This window comes from Delphinapterus leucas, chromosome 4 (genome assembly GCF_059928025.1).
Source record: "Delphinapterus leucas isolate spDelLeu-1000000601 "Yukka" chromosome 4, BTC_Dleu_Yukka2, whole genome shotgun sequence".
NCBI lineage: Eukaryota > Metazoa > Chordata > Mammalia > Artiodactyla > Monodontidae > Delphinapterus > Delphinapterus leucas.
Genome location: NC_143132.1, coordinates 119144240 through 119160771, shown reverse-complemented (window position 1 = coordinate 119160771; position 16532 = coordinate 119144240). Strand labels below are relative to the sequence as shown.

At 41.8% G+C, this 16532-nt stretch overlaps 2 protein-coding genes across 5 annotated transcripts in view; one reads left to right on the top strand and one right to left on the bottom strand.

The window, feature by feature from the left end:
- Positions 1 to 16532, top strand: part of MED12L (mediator complex subunit 12L) — a 359593-nt gene that overhangs the window by 318053 nt on the left and 25008 nt on the right. Inside the window, exons 44-45 of the mRNA XM_089910995.1 lie at positions 3980 to 4061; positions 6798 to 16532. The exon at positions 6798 to 16532 is cut by the window's right edge and continues 25008 nt beyond it. Coding sequence (XP_089767121.1) covers positions 3980 to 4061; positions 6798 to 6850 — 135 coding nt within the window. The 3' untranslated portion in view covers positions 6851 to 16532. The remainder of the gene's footprint in view (positions 1 to 3979; positions 4062 to 6797) is intronic.
- IGSF10 (immunoglobulin superfamily member 10) overlaps positions 10519 to 16532 on the bottom strand; it is a 123048-nt gene continuing 117034 nt past the window's right edge. For all 4 annotated transcript variants that reach the window (XM_089910991.1, XM_089910992.1, XM_089910993.1 and 1 more), the window contains one exon: positions 10519 to 12755. In XM_089910991.1, coding sequence (XP_089767117.1) covers positions 10847 to 12755 — 1909 coding nt within the window. In that variant the 3' untranslated portion in view covers positions 10519 to 10846. The remainder of the gene's footprint in view (positions 12756 to 16532) is intronic.

Below are 16532 nucleotides of genomic sequence, written 5' to 3'. Positions count from 1 at the left end.
GTTGCGACGTCACACACTGTGTAGCAGCTGGAAAACTGCATTGTATACAACCGAGAGAATGAAAGTGAAAAAAGTAAATACTGCCTTAATATTACTGTGAAAATGGTTTTGACCTTGCAGATACCCCAGTAGACTCTTGGGGTCCCCCAGGCATACTATGTCTTAAGGCCATCCAGCAGACCACCCATCACTCCCCTGGCCACCCCCCATCACACACACACACAAGCTTCCCCGGGCACCTAGTTACCACCTTGACTCCTCAAAATAAGGAATCTGACAAGATCACTACGGTGTTCAGTTCTATAAATTACTCTGTTTGAAGCAGACTTTAAATGAACATAAAGAAGGCAGCTAAGTATCTGTTGAATAAATGAATGTTAAATATTTATGCACTGTGTGCCTTTAATCAGCTGATAAATTAAGATTAGATGCCTTTGCAGCCAACCATTTAGAAAATCTGATTATTTTCAAATAAATTAATATTTGGAAGCTAAAAGTTCTAACTAAGGATAGCACTGGATCATGGTTATTGAGCTCTGAATCCAGAAAGCTGTCTGAATTCCAGCCCCAGTACTTAAAACAGGGATCGCGGGCAAATGACAGAAGCCCTCAGAGCCTCAGTTTCTTCATCTGAAAGTGAGAATAACAGCAGTAAAGGTTCACGATCCCTTATATTTATTTCCGAAATTCAGACACCTCTAAAAATGGAAATTTTCTTTGAAATCTCACTGAACAGGCAAACCTGACCTGAATTCCTTTGGTAGGAAAAACTCACCTGAATGGACTTGAAGCTCTTTTCATTTATTTTACCTGATCGGACTATTTGTGTATTTTCCTGCAGAAATTAGTATGTTTGATTGTGGAGTACTTCGTAGACCTTGATTAGTCTGGGTATTATGAATGTTTCATAGTTAAGTCAGATAGGCATTGAATTCCGAAACACATCTGCCCCAAGGACTTCAGATGAGAGACTTAGGATAGGTCTTACCACGTCAGGGTTAAATGGGCTAATGTATACCTATAATGTCTAGAACATTGCCTAGTACCTAGCACCATATTAGGTTTCGTTAAATAAGTAGGGTGATGTTTCCATACAGATTGCCAACAAACCCATGAAAGAATGATCGACATCACTAATCATTAGAGAAATGCAGATCAAAACTATAATGAGCTGTCACCTCACACCAGTCAGAATGGCCATCATCAAAAAATCTAGAAACAATAAATGCTGGAGAGGGTGTGGAGAAAAGGGAACCCTCTTGCACTGCTGGTGGGAATGTGAATTGGTTCAGCCACTATGGAGAACAGTATGGAGGTTCCTTAAAAAACTAAAAATAGAACTACCATACGACCCAGCAATCCCACTACTGGACATATACCCTGAGAAAACCATAATTCAAAAAGAGTCATGTACCACGATGTTCATTGCAGCTCTATTTACAATAGCCAGGACATGGAAGCAACCTAAGTGTCCATCGACAGATGAATGGATAAAGAAGATGTGGCACATATATACAATGGAATATTACTCATCCATGAAAAGAAACGAAATTGAGGTATTTGTAGTGAGGTGGATGGACCCAGAGTCTGTCGTCATACAGAGTGAAGTAAGTCAGAAAGAGAAAAACAAATACTGTATGCTAACACATATATATGGAATCTAAAAAAAAGATAAAAAGAAAAAAATGGGTATGAAGAATCTAGGGGCAGGACAGGAATAAAGAGACAGACGTAGAGAATGGACTTGAGGACGTGGGGAGGGGGAAGGGTAAGCTCAGACAAAGTCAGAGAGTGGCATGGACTTATATATTCACTACCAAATGTAAAATAGATATAGCTAGTGGGAAGCAGCCGCATAGCACAGGGAGATCAGCTCCGTGCTTTGTGACCGCCTAGAGGGGTGGGAGGGAGACGCAAGAGGGAGGAGATATGGGGATATATGTGTACATATAGCTGATTCACTTTTTTATAAAGCAGAGACTAACACACCATTGTAAAGCAATTATACTGCAATAAAGATGTTAAAAATAAAAAATAGGGTGATATTTCCAAATAAGTGTGGAAACCCCTGAATAGGAAAGAAAGCTCTTCTTATTTTACTAACATTTCCACATCAATGAAAGATGAGTTTTTGTTTTCTTTTTTCCTCTTGAGTTGGGCAATAGGAAAAAAAAAAAAAAAAGGAGAAGTGCTATTTTCCTGCTTTGTATCAGGGAAAATAGTAACTTTGGTGGAAGTGTACCTTCCTTGTTATCTGGAAATTGAAGGCACTTTAGAATTTGTGATTCTGTTCGTTTTTATTGAGCACCTACTATGTGCCTGGCAAGCTGGATACTAGGGCTACATAAGGGAATAAGCCCAAGTCTGTCCGCAGTCACCCATAGTCTAATGGGAGAGAAATGGTTGAGAGCCAGTGGTCATGCCAAATACTCGGTTTTAAAAGAATTAACCCGGCAATGCCTTCTAATTTAGGATTGCCAAATAAAATACAGGACTCACAATTAGTTTGAGGTGCAGGTGAACAATGATTAACTCTTTAGTAGAATTATGTACCAAATATTGCATGGGACATACTTATACTAAATGCAGTATTTGTCCTACGCAATATTTGGGACATACTTAGAACCAAAAAATTATTTATCGTTTATCTGAAATTCACATTTAAGGACACTCTGTATTTTCATTTGCTAAATCTGGCAACCCTAACTACGGTCCTGGGCTGTTTTCAACCATATTGGCAAGCTCTGAGTAGGAAATAGATATTGCACTCATATTGGGTAATTGAGTTTTTAAAAGAAGACTATTTATAGAGGTAAAGGACACTAAGGAGGACGAAACAGCCGGGGCTGGAAGCAGTTACTACCCCCAGGTCCCAGAGGGGCAAGAAGGAAAGAAACAGAGAGGGCCGCTGACAGGCGCCATGGCCATCCCAGGGTGAGATGCGTTCCACCAGCACAGACCCAGTAGGAAGGAAATTGGCAAAAAAAAAACAAACCCAAAACTTTATTCTGCTCCCTCCCGACTTCACTCTGCTCCTGCCCTGCAATCGTGGGAGTGCCCCTGCCCTCACTAGAGGCCGGGAGGCCAGGGGGCCGGCACTCCATAGCCAGGTGGGTAGGGGATGGGCCTATGGAGGTAAGTTAATTCATTCCGATGTGTATCTGATTAAGATATCCTTGCATCAGAACACATCCTTTGCTACAACAGTGATAAGCCAGGGGGAAAGAAGGTGGGGAGGGACAGAAAGGAAAAACGAAAAGGAAGAACAGAGCGACAGTCTGCAATTTGAAGGTCAAGGAAAAGGTGAATCAGCACCATGAATGATTTTAATCGAAGGTAATTTTGTTTCCGCCAAATAGGTTCTTTTTCCCCCTCTTTGGAGTAACCACCTCGATTTCCTATATCAACTTAATGGCTAGAACCAGGGCACTTGGGCCCTCATATTATGCCGGCACGTGTACGACCCTGGAAGGCAGCACCGCCTTAACGTGTGGTCCTTGGTGCCTCCCTGGGCTCGCCCCCTCCCGACCTTCATCCTCCATCAGGCAGCAGTCCCAGATGAGTCCAGGCCCCTGCGCTGCTCACCACGCTCTTGTCTGCATTCGCCCAGGGCCAGGCCTGTGGTGCTTGACCCACTCCTCCCACCAGACAGCTTTCAGTTTGCTGATGCAAATGGTTTGTAACATGGTGATACTAACTAGCCAACTGGTGAAGGCTGAGGTAACAAGAATGTGTGAACCACTGGGCACGGCTGGGCTCCTTCCTCAGGGCTCTCCCAGCAAAGGCTAGGTCACCCCCCGGAGACGGGTTTTGGAATGGATGGGGCACTTTCAGGTTACGCCCAGGTGTCGACCAGGGTTGGCTGAAGATCAGTGTCGGCGCACTGGGCGTGGTCCTGCGCAGGGCTTCAAAGCACGCTGCAGACCTTCTGCTCTCGTCTGTGCTGAGCGCTGAGTTCCCTCCTTTCTCTGGATTACAGTTTCCCAGGCAAGGCTTGCAGCAGACCCAGCAACAGCAGCAGACAGCCGCTCTGGTGCGGCAGCTCCAGAAGCAGCTTTCCAGTAAGTACCCTCCGTCAGGAACAGATGGCTCCCAGGACGTGAAAAACAAGCCAGTGAGCAAAACACAGGTGGCAGCTCCTCAAAAACTGTCTTCCTTGGTGCCGTTTTCATGTTCGTTTTAAGTCCAGGCCGTTCTCATTTTGTTGGTGTTGGTTTGAATGCTTCTTTTCCGGGAAAGCCCCAGTCTTTTCCTTGAGTTCAGCGAGGATGTTTTCCTGTTGCTTCTCTTTGAATCTGGGAATGTTTCTTTCCAGCTGGGGACCCTGTGGAACGGCAGGTGCTTTTCTGATAAAGCTAGATGTCCCAGAGAGCAACTCGGCTGATACCCTCCAGTGTACGATGGAACAGGATAGGTGCCCCCCCTGCCCCCAAGACTCGGATATGGAGAGGCCAGCACCAGACCTATCCCCTGGTCACTAGGGCCATGGCTGCTCTCACCACGGCACCACCCTGCCCTTCCTGATAGCGACTAAGAGAAATCCAGACCTGTAACGTGGCAGGCGGCATCGCAGGACAGTGTTTCTCCCCAGTTAATCTTGCTGCCGTGCTGGCGTGCTACCTTTCTAGGGCGCATGCCGACAACCCATTTCATCGGACCTCATCCCAGTGCCAGCAGCCTGCTCCCATGAATCCAGTCGCCCTGTGCTGGAGTCACGGGATGGGGCAAACTTTTAGAAATGGGAGCGAGGCCCCTGTGATGCAAAGAATATTGGCCTGGAAGTCAGGAGACCTAAATTCTGCTGCCAACTCTGTCACCATTATCTGGGTCATGCAGTTTTTCATCCATACAGCAAGCAGGGAGACTAGTAATTTCTCGATTCTGTGCTTCTGAGGTACAGAGCGATGAGCAGCGAGTTCTGAAGGCAGTGGTGTGGCTCTGGTGGAAGATTGTAGGGAAAAGGGTCAGTTTATGACTGAGAGAGAGGGGCAGCTTGGCTCTAGTCTTAATTTCCTGCCTGCTGCTGTCCGTGTGTTTTCCTGGGCAGAGGGAACACCTCTCTTATGCCCTGTGTCTCTCCGAGGGCATAACCAAGGTCTGTTGTTGTTGTTCTTGTTGTTGTTTTCCTTTAAAAATATTTCCCTCAGTTAAGTCATGTCAGTCTTTTCCAAGAACTGTTCAATCAGTGTGGTCTATTAAACACACGTGTGGTTAAAATTTCACTGTGTTTCATCAGCTCCAGAGTTCACATTTTTAATTTTTTTATATTTGGCTGCACTGGGTCTTCACTGCTGCACGCGAGGTTTCTCTAGCTGCGGCGAGCGGGGGCTAGTCTTCGTTGTGGTGCACGGGCTCTAGGCGCGCAGGCTTCAGTAGTTGTGGCGCACAGGCTTCAGTAGTTGTGGCGCACGGGCTTAGTTGCTCCGCGGCATGTGGGATCTTCCCGGACCGGGGCTCAAACCCGTGTTCCCTGCACTGGCAGGCGGATTCTTAACCACTGTGCCACCAGGGAAGTCCCCAGACTTCATATTTTTGCATGGCTAAAGAGAATATAATTTTAAGGTAGAGACAACATGTTATATTTTAATTTTTTTTTCTAGTGATTGGAGGTATGTACCTACGATTTTTTATGGAGTAGCACCTATCTGGGGAGCATACTCTTGGTTCCTATTTCCAAGGGCTCACAGAATGCAGGTTTTTTTGTTGTTGTTTTTTTGCAGGGGGGGCGGGGATTGCCATCATTTCTGGAGCACTTTCTTGGACCAGTGAATTTTTTGCCATCATTTCTGGAGCACTTTCTTGGACCATGGGTCCAGTCATGGACCCATGACTTTACATTTATTAATTCACTTGATTTCCTAAACCACCTCATGCGCCGAGGTATTATTGCTATTCCCGTATTACAGATGAGGAAACAACTAAAGAACAGGGACATTTTCCCGTTTGCCCAAGGTTACTCGGCTAGCAGCTGGGACTAAAACTCAGACTGTCTCCTTCCAGAGCCCACCTCTTAACCACAACATATAGTCTGATGCCTGACATGAGCAGTGATGCCGGCCTCCTTTGTTGAATAAGGGCAACTAAGCTGAGCTGCCCATTGCACAGCTCCAGCCGGCTGCATTTCTGCCATAATCCGTGTGAATGGGGCCTTTGGATTTGAATAGTCCCACCAGAGTTGTGCAAGCAGTAGCTATTTCTAAGCCTGTGTCATTGTTTTGAACCTACTCACTGTTCTTTATTTGTCCAGGTGTGCACATAGACACATGTGCACAGGCACACACTCGCATCACACACACAGCCTCTCTCTCCCATGCATACACTCTTGCACGGTTCTCTCTGATGTATCTATCCATGGCCATTTGCAGAAAATTGCCCCTTTCAAGCTACTTCTCTCACCTATTATAACGTCAGTGTTAAAGTAGAACCTCTGATGTGCTTTTATGAAGTTTCCAGAACTTTTCATGTTTTATGATACTTACAGTCCTTTTTTATGTTAGTATTGAGATGTTTGTTAGCTCAGGGATACAGACTTTTGACGGGCCAATGACCTTCATCCCAAGGCCTCTTGCTGTCCGTTGTGGGACTCTGATGTAGAGGTGGCCCCTCTGCAGAATGAATCGAGCAGTGGTATTAAGACCTTGGCCGCACAGGTGTCTGGGCTAGTGTTATACTTCCTGACCAGTCAGTCTGCTTTCAGTACCAGCCTCAGGAATAGAGGAACAGTGACAAGAGCGTGCCACCGATCTGTGGCATAATTTTGCGTCTGCCATTTTATTGGATTTTCTTTTTCTCATTAGGTAACCAGCCACAGCAAGGAGTGACGCCCTACGGGCATCCTTCACACTTCTGAGTCTGGAAGAGGACAAAGACGTGAAGTTTTTTGTTTGCACTGAAAAATAGAAAATCACATTTAATGCATTAGTCACCTTTAGAAATGTCCCTTTGTTCTTTCATTTCTTTGGCGTTTTCCTATATTTGACGCTACATTTCATACAAAGGCGTTTAAACAAAATGTAAAGGAAAAGGTGTGGTTTGGTTTTGTTTCATTCAATTTGAAAGTAGGTTTAAAAATGTGGATCATGTGGGCCTGCGCCAGGAAGAGTTTGATAGCAGACCTTTTGAAATTGGTGCTTTTATTGAATCTCGTAGTTATAGAAAGAATGGATTGTGGTGGATTTAAAATATTTATGGATTCATTAATGATGAAGTTTGGTTTTTTGGGGTTTTTTTGTTTTGTTTTGGGTTTTTCTTTTGCACACTGTGCCGGACCAAACTACTGATTTGAAAGGCATGTCAGATCTTGACAGGAAAGCGACCCATTTATTCTGCGTTCACCTTTGGTGGCAAAATGGACATTTATTTGCATCGCTCTAATTTGAAATGTTTGTAATTTCTTAAGCACTTTATGAACTTTGTTCTTATTTATGTAGGATTTTTCTTTGCTTTTATTGTGGTCAAAAGGTGCTGAAACAGATTGTTGCTTAGTACTTAAACTTCTTAGACCAAGAACTTAAACCAAGGCTTCTGTGAGAGCCACCCTAAGGTACGTGGAAGCCTGTTAGAAGTAGCTGTACTACTAAATTTGTTTTCAGTGGCGAGATCATTGACCAGAGTCTTTGTGAAGGTACAACATGTAAATTCTAAAGGCCGGAACGAACCACAGTGGAATTGTTGCAATTATTTGCCAGATTTGGCAAAAATGACTCTGTCCAGTTTTGGTTCTCCTGAACCTTATGCCAACTTGAGAAAAAAATCTCGCAGCTGGCCTGAGATTCCACAGTGCTCAAACTTGACATGGTTTCCAGAGAATCTGGCCCCCAAGTCCAGGGGGGCTCTGGTTTTCATAAGAGATGTATTTGCTGTTTATTTTGTATGGTAAGTATTTGCTATTTTGAATTTAACTATTAATGTTGGTGTCTGTCTTGGTTGTGTATTGCATATACTGTATTTATAAATTGGTGCAAAAAGCACAAGTAAAGTAAATTATACATCAAATTTATTATAAAGAAATAGTAACTATTTTAACTTTGTTCAAGTATGTGGTAATTTGCTCCTATTAGAGTGAAAAATACAGTAAATTATTATCAGTTTGTGTAACTTAAGAGTATTCCATATAATATTTTTTTAGATTTAGATGCATAAAATTTTGAATGTGAAAATTGCAGGGCATTTTAAAACACGTGGGGGATATTTTCCCATGTTCTGTGTTAATTCATTTTCTTTTGCCATATGAATTTACCTGTAACGTAGTCGAGCATACTGTGAATAGATTTGTCTATAATGAGCAAACCATGTAGAACTACTTTTTTTAAATGTAGCTGGTACAACTTTAGCAGATCATTTCCTTTGCAAATCATTATATAAATAATTTATATCTTCCCAGGTGAGTTACTCATTGCAAAATTTGACTCATGCAAATGACCTCAAATACATGTCCGCTTACTTTGCTGTGGCAGCATCCATGTGAACTGCTTTGTACACTGTGAAACGATTTCGCTCCAGCCCGCTCATTTCATGTTTACTCTGGGTTGGAAAAGACTTTGCCAAAACATTAAAGACCATTCTTTTCACTAAATTAACATGTTCTATCTGCTTTCAGAAGATGAATCTTGACATTTCAGCTGGTTTTGTATATCAGGGTTTTTTTTTTTTGGTTTTTGGTTTTTTCCCTCTTGAGAGTCATACTTAGAGTTCATGAAGTTATTTTTTCTTCAAAGTAGTCTGTCATATAATGACTGCCTTGGCAAAACAACTGAAATGTGAATGTCGTGCCTAGTGAGTACCAGTCATGTTCTGTCCTGATTGTTGTTTTACTTCTTCTCAAGAATTACTGGTGTTTAAAATGCCACCTTTCAGTTTGAACCATATATATTTGTAGCTCAGTATTGCAAACAGAAGTAAGACTGTTTCAAGAATGAGTGTTATAATTGCATAGCATTTGTATGCACTTTACACATTTTGCAGAAGTTAGTGAAATTAATTTATTAATCATTTTGCACTGGAAAGCTGTGGGACATAGCTTTTTGTTGCTGTCGTCTCTTTTTTTTCAGGTGGGAAAGCTAAGATATGGTAAGGCCCTATAATTCGACGATTCTACAGAGAGTTGAGGAAAAACCTAGAACTGGTTTTCCCCTGTGTCCTATACAGAGAGAAACTGGAATTTTCAATCTATTCTTATCATATTTCCTCCCATTTAATCCTCTCTCCTGAGAGTTTTCTTTTTCTTTTTTAGAATATGCATTGATTTGTCTTGAAATGATCACAAAGGAAAGCCCTGTCCTTCGGCAGAACCTGGTAATTTGCTTGGTGAGACAAAGAGGAAATTATCTTAGGATAAGATGGAGACCCCCAGTTCCCCTTAAAGACTTTGAAATAGAATGGAGTTGGACATAAGAAGCCCTTAGATATACCTGTTTACATAGTAGGCTTCTTCCTAATAGGGTTACATTTGTCCTCTTTTTTTTATTCCTCTTGGTCCGGAAGTAGAATGAGATCACTGTTAGAACGAGTAGCCCTTGACCGCTTATGGCCACAGGATACCAACATCAAAGAACGTAGGAATCGGGTCACCTCTTTAGGTGGGGCAAGCTGAAAGTTGGTGTGATGAAAACAAAATGAAGTGAGTCCCCCCCTCCCCCCCCCCCGGCTCTGTCTCAACTGATTGACAGGGAAAAATGTAGTTCTCGGTTTTGTGTGCTGAGCTATCTGAGCAAGACCTATGGCATTTTCTTCTTTTTCATTTATTAAGTCTCCTATAAGTCTTCTTAAATAATAGGCAAATATTTGCATAGATGCTGGAGAAATTACACTGGAAAATCCTAGCCTCTAGAGTTAGAAAAGCTGAATCATATTGTCCCTTAAATTAATTCAGGTTGAATTAAGCATGTAATATAAATAAATTCAGTGAATTACAAAAAGCAACATTTTGTATAGGGTTGATCAAATTTTAACTACAGTGAAACTCCATTATATGTATTCGGTCTAGATTTTCCCAAACATTTCCCTGTCACACAGGATTATCACCTTATAGAATGGACGCTCATAGAGCAATGATTCCTCCTAAAAGAAAATTTTTCCTTATGAACAAACAGTTCCAAACCAGGGGTGCTGAGCTAGATTTTGAAGTTATAAAGAAGTTTGTGTATTTTAAAAGCTTTTTAATGGCTTTATTTGGGATAGATGTAATCAACCCCCTTTTCACATTTTATGATGTGCAGGTGTTGTTGCTTTCTTACAAGTGGAAAGTCAGCCTGCATTTATTTTTAAATGCAGTTATTAAAACTTTTTTTTCTATTCCCCATCAATGAAAATTTTCAGTGTGCACAAAATGGTGAATCATAAAACAGTTCAGCGCTTATTTTCTGTGGGTTTTAGTGAAATATTTATAAACTGACCACAGTATTTATACATCAGGATGACAAATTTACATCGACCGCAAATTTAATCATCTTTTCCATTGTGTCTGTCCTCAGCGCCATGCTTGTAACATTGATTAATAGAAGGTGGACACTAGGCAAATGGTAATGAAAGAAAAAAAGTCCATTCTTTAATGAAGAATTCAGGTACATTATCCACTTGTTATTTTATGGTCGATCGTTTTCTCTTAATGTTCATTGTTATTTGTTGGCAAAATAAAAGTGCCTTAAGTTAAAAGTTTGTTTTGAGATCCATTATAAAAAAAATCAGTATCATTTATTTACAAGTCCTTTTTTTTGCATGTCTATTATAATATTGTAAGTGTATTCAAATTCATTTACATGCCTATGGCTGCCTTTGATTAAACTTCTTCCAAAAAGTAAATTCTGTCCAGATGTTGTTGACTTTGTTCAGGTAGTTTTATTTTCTGTCAGATTACTTGGATGTAAGTTGTTGCGTAATCACTTCCAAGTGGATTCTTTGCTGTGCATCTGTATATCCCAGAATCTGAGGTTTGAGGATTCTGAATGACTAGGGTACCTTGTGGGTGAAAACGTTGAATTCCATGTGTCCTCCCTTCGTGTGCCCCTGAGAACAGGGAGTGGCCAGGCATCTCCCATGTGATTTCTGGCTTGGGGACTCCCAGGGCCACACAGCGGAGCTGAACGGCCACGCCTGTCCTTGTGAGGACGTTCCTGGGTAGGCGATTTGTAATTCGGGGAGGGTAGGCCACAACCATCACTGGAAGAGTAATCAGTGCATGGCCAATACTGTTTTGAGCCTTACAAACGTAGCTTCCTCTGTCATAAGCTGTTGCCTCTTTGATGACCAAGGTGCCATTTTCATGCAGTATGTATTTTCCACTGATCTGAGGCCCGTCTATTACGTAACCACTTGGCACAGTCCATTTGATACGTGGCTTAGGGCTTCCATCAGAGACACAGTGCAACGATAGAGTGTCTCCACTGATACTGTAAACTGTTCCTCGTGCATAAGTGACAATCACTGGCTTTTGGCCAATTTGTAATACAATTAATTTCTCAATATAGCCAACTTTATTTCTTGCTGCACACCGATATTTTCCTGTATCGTCCCGAGTCATTTTAGAAATGATAAAAGAGCCGTTACTTGCTATTAGATACTGAGAATTGTTTTGTCCATTGGGAAATTGTGTGCCATTTGGTAAAATCCAGATTATTTCAGGTGGTGGGTTTCCATCAACAGAGCAATTCAATGCTGTGGACTTTCCAAGCTGGGCAACGATTTTTTCATTATGTGGATTTCTGAATGTCGGTCTTCTCAGCATTTCCAGTACTTCTAACTGTACCACCAGCACACTCTCTCCTCCTTCATTCCGAGCCACACAGGTAAAATTGGCTGCATCTGAAAGCCTCACATTCCTAATTTCCAGCGTTCCATTTTTATGGACTGTGATTCTGCTTCCATAGTACGGAACTGTGAGGAAAATATTGTCTGGCATGATCCACATGATTTGAGGAGATGGTGTCCCTTCGGCTCTGCAGTCAAAGTGTTTTTTGGAATGCCTCACCGCCATGGCTTTAATGGTGGTTTTATCTGTATACAGACCATTGATTAATGGAGGTTTGGAGACAACGTCCAGTTTGTACATTTTGGTGTCATCCCCACTGGGATTTCGTGCCACACATACGTACTCTCCAGAATCGAGCAGTTTCACTCTGTTGATAGACAAAGACCCATTGGCATGAAATGTGTACCTGTCCTTAGAGAATGAAATCATGTCATTGGAAGGCAGCAACCAAAATACTTTTGGCTTGGGCTCCCCAGTGACCTCACAGTCAAGGACGGCTGTGTCTCCAGCCTTGACTCTCGTGTTGGTCTTGTAACCCTGCCGGATCCGTGGGGCAGCTGTTATGACTGTTAGGTGGACTTTCATTTCATCCTTCCCTAGAGTGTTCTGGGCATGGCAAGTGTAATCTCCTTCCTCTGCCATCCCAACTCTGTTGAAGTATAAGGTTCCATTGTCGAAGAGGGTGAACCTCCTGGTGCTGTGGCCACTGTCATCGGCCTGCATGGCGTTATTTATCATCGTCCCATCAGGCAGACTCCAGGATATCTCGGGCACTGGTGAGCCGGAAGCCATGCAATCGACTTGGAAGTCTTTCCCGTGAAAAACTTGCTTTTTAAAATGTTGCTTGTGGTCAATTTTGGCAGGTTTCCGTCTTAGGCTGACGTGCATCAGGGTCAGATCGTCCCCCATCTTGTTTCTCGCCACACACAAGTAGTCTCCACCGTCTTTTTCTGTTACTGATCCGATAAACAGGGATCCATTTGGGTAGACTTGGATGCGGCTGCCCATTCTGAGGAAAGAAGAGACGGATTGAGTATGCAGGTATTAACAAGGGGTGGGAGACTTATTTACACGGGATTAGCTTTATGGACATTTTCTTAAACTGTTGCAATGGAATTAAAATCACTGTCTTTTAAGCTGTTCTGAAAGATGAAATTAGCTGAACAGATATGATTTAGTGCAGACAAGCACTATGTCTTAGATGGACTTCAAATGAATCTCCTCTGCATTTCAATTGAAAAGAATTTTCATGGTGACGAGAATATTAGAAATACCAGTTTCCTAGACCCATGACCGTCTTGACCACTTTACACATCAAATGATCATTTTGTGATATACGTCAGTAAAGAACAACTTTCATACAAATTTACTTGCTCAGAAAAGATACCAGGTTTTCCTTTTTAAAGAGATATTAGTAATCAGTTATTTGGTTAGAAAATGAGTTTTACTTTTTTTTATAAAGAGAGGAAATGCCAAGGTAAGACCCATTAGAAGCTTACTAAAGCATCTGTCTCTGCAGGCAGCTGTACCGTGACTCTGGTCTCTGCATTATATTGAACTCCCTGAAGACCATTTTTCTCTCTGAAGCCACTACACAGCCTGCTATTACCACATTGAACCATCAGGTGGCAGATCTTTCCTGGTAAAACCAAACCTAGTTTTTCAAAAAGACCAGTGGAAACTGAGTAACTGCTAAAAACGCATTCAAAAACACCCATAGGTGGAAATCTCCGTACGTTTTTCTTCCTAGTTCTTTGGCAACATGAGCTAAGCAGGTGGGTGAAATGAGAGAGAAAAGTGTGGATGACCTTTTATAGCATAAGTGCTAAGCAAGTCAAACAGCCTCAAGTCATTTTTTACCTTCAAGAAAACATACCATAAGTAGGAAGAGTATTTGTTGTAGGACAACTTAGAAGTGCTGATATTCTTTTTTTTTTTTTTTTTTTCCCCTCAAGCCTGGAAAGAACTTGTCTTGCATATAAACCAAAGGAAGGTCATCATAATGGATGCACTTAAAAAAAGGAATGGAAACTACAAGGGTCTTTGCATTCATTTTTTAATCTTTAGGTAGTTCCCCACTATACAGCCAAAAAAAAAAAAAAAAAAAAGATACTTAGACAGACATAGTAACTTGCCCTTTTCACCATGCTACACTGCCACCTGCTATCATTCTTTCCTAATGCTTTCTAAGAGCTCTGTTTCTCAAACTCGGGTGCACATTAAAATCATTTGTATAAAATAGTGCTGTTGCCTGGGTCCCACCTCCAGAATTTCTGACTTAATTGGTGTGGAATGTGACCTTGGCCTCAGGACTCAGTTTTCCAAATGACTCTCATGGGCAGCAAAGTCTCAGAACCACTGCTCTAAATCTTGGTATTTAATGCAGTTCCCTCATTACCTGCATCAGAATTACATGGGGTCTAATTTAAGATGCATATTTCCTGGTTTCACTGTTCAGAGATTCTGATCCAATAGATCTAGCCAGGGATCCGGGAACCCACTGTTTGACAAACTTCCCGGGTGACTTTATGAACATTGAAGTTTGCGAAACAGTCTCAAATTTGAGTGTGTGCCGTAATCATCTGGACAGCTTTTAAGAACACAGATTGCGTGTCAAAACACAGAATCGGAATCAGGTTCTCAGGCGATGCTAATGCTCTTGGTAGGAGGACAACCCTTTGAAAACCAATGACTCAAAATGACCTTTCCTCACCCCCAAATCTGATGCATCTGGAAGTTGTAATATATAAAAAGAGAACTGTAACTGTTTCCTTTTACAAACTGATATTTTTAAGGGAAAATTTACTTTTGAAAGTGGAAGTTTTCCCTGAGTAAAAGAAAGGGAATTCTTTAGGAAAATTAATGCACAGGCAAGCATCTGCAGTCTTTTAGAGCAGTGTTTCTTGGACCTTATTGCGCATGTGATTCACCTGGGGATCTTTTTAAAATGCAGATTCTGATTCTGCCCATCTGGGATGGGGCCTGAGTTTCTGTTCTTGTAACAAGCCCCCAGGTCATGAGAAGCAAGGTTCCAAAGAAGAGGAAACACAATTCTGTCCTGAAACATAGGTCACGTAAGTCATATTTAAAGTCATGGAGGTAGACCAGTAGTGCTGTTAAGTCTGAGATGGTTAAAAAATTCAGAAAAGGCAACGTTCACCTGACAACTAGGCTTTAAAAAAGTAAAATGTTTTGCTTATTTTGTTGATGGCGGAATAGCCTTGGATGAGCATAGTTATGATGAAAATTTTAATTTTTAGAATCTAAAATAAATTCAGACTTACAGAGCCAAGAAGTGGCAACAGGAAGGACTTTTTTTTTTTCTTCCAGCAGAAGTGCCCTTTTAATTTCTCTTGACATCTAAAGCATCTAAGTAAAGAGTATTCTTGCCTTTCTGAGTGGGTTAGTTGCAGAATAATCACTGAAGTGTTCAGTTAGCAAACAAGTTGTAGTTCATTGTAAAAGAAAAGAATGACAGTACCTCTAGTGGACCTGTGATAGCATCTGTGATCTTACACACTCTGTTGCCTCTTCCAAAATATGAACAATCTTTCTGTGTTCTGTAAGTGCTTTCCCAAAACAAAATATAAACAGCCTACCTAATATCTTTGCTATCAAACTCTGAAAGATTTGTTGGACTACCTAGGGCGAGATTTATTGGTCGAGATTTATTCTAAGATGCTTAATGTGTTTTAGACATTTCTTTGGATTAACTTTTTAAGACATTCCCTTACATTTTTTCACACCTCTTCCATTCTTAAAAATTGACCTAATGCCCAGTAAACATTTTAGACATTGTTTTTACAACCTAAAATTAGAAATTTATCTGTTATTCCCATCACAAGTGTAATGCCTTCTACACTTCTTGCATTGGTTTCTGCATGGGTAGTAAAATTGTATTCAGAATTACGCAGAATAATGAGCAGTCTCTGGGTAAATGAGAATCACCCCCATGTGCTGCAGGGTGATTAAACAGACATACCGATATTATTATATACAAAAACTGGTAAACTACTGAAAATATTTGATGCTACAAATGGGTATACATATAGTAGATAACAAGCATAAACATGTGAGTTGTGAAGTTTACATTTCGTAACCCAGCATTCTTATATTTTAAATCTAAATTTCAATTTAAAATTTAGGTAATTTTCATGACTTATTTGAAAATTAACATTTACTTTGGAGTTAAAGATCACAAATTAACTTCCTTAACTATATCCGTTACCAACTTATAGTTTGACACTAGAAAAAATCTATTCTTTTAAGCATAAACTCATGTATAATTTCTCTTGCATGGATATTTTCTATTAATAAACATGGAGGCAGAGTCAAGATGGCAGCATGGGAAGATGCAGAGTTAGCGTTTCCCCACAACTATGGTACCAACTGGCCGCTGGTAGGGGACTCTGACACCCAAGGAGACGGGAGGAACCCCAAAGTGAACCGGTAGGACATAGGGGGACTGAGAGGGTGAGGTGAAGTGGAGGCCAGACAGGATCAGTGACCCTGAGGCTGGGGAGATCAGGAGAGGCAGGTGGGAGGGTCCCTCTGGGCGGAGTGGGAGAGGAGCAGAGGGCGTTTGAGCCCAGAAAGCCTGCTGGGCTCCCAGGTGAGGTCCCCCGCCCTCTGAGAGCAGGGGTGTGGGGCATGCCTGGGCCCCTTCTGTTCCTTGAGCCTAAGTCCCACCCCACCCCCAAGAGCCCCCAAGGCCTTTTCCAGCCCTGTCAGTGGTCTTGACCATTGGCCCCACCCACCACCCAAACCTCACCCTTGCTTAGACCCT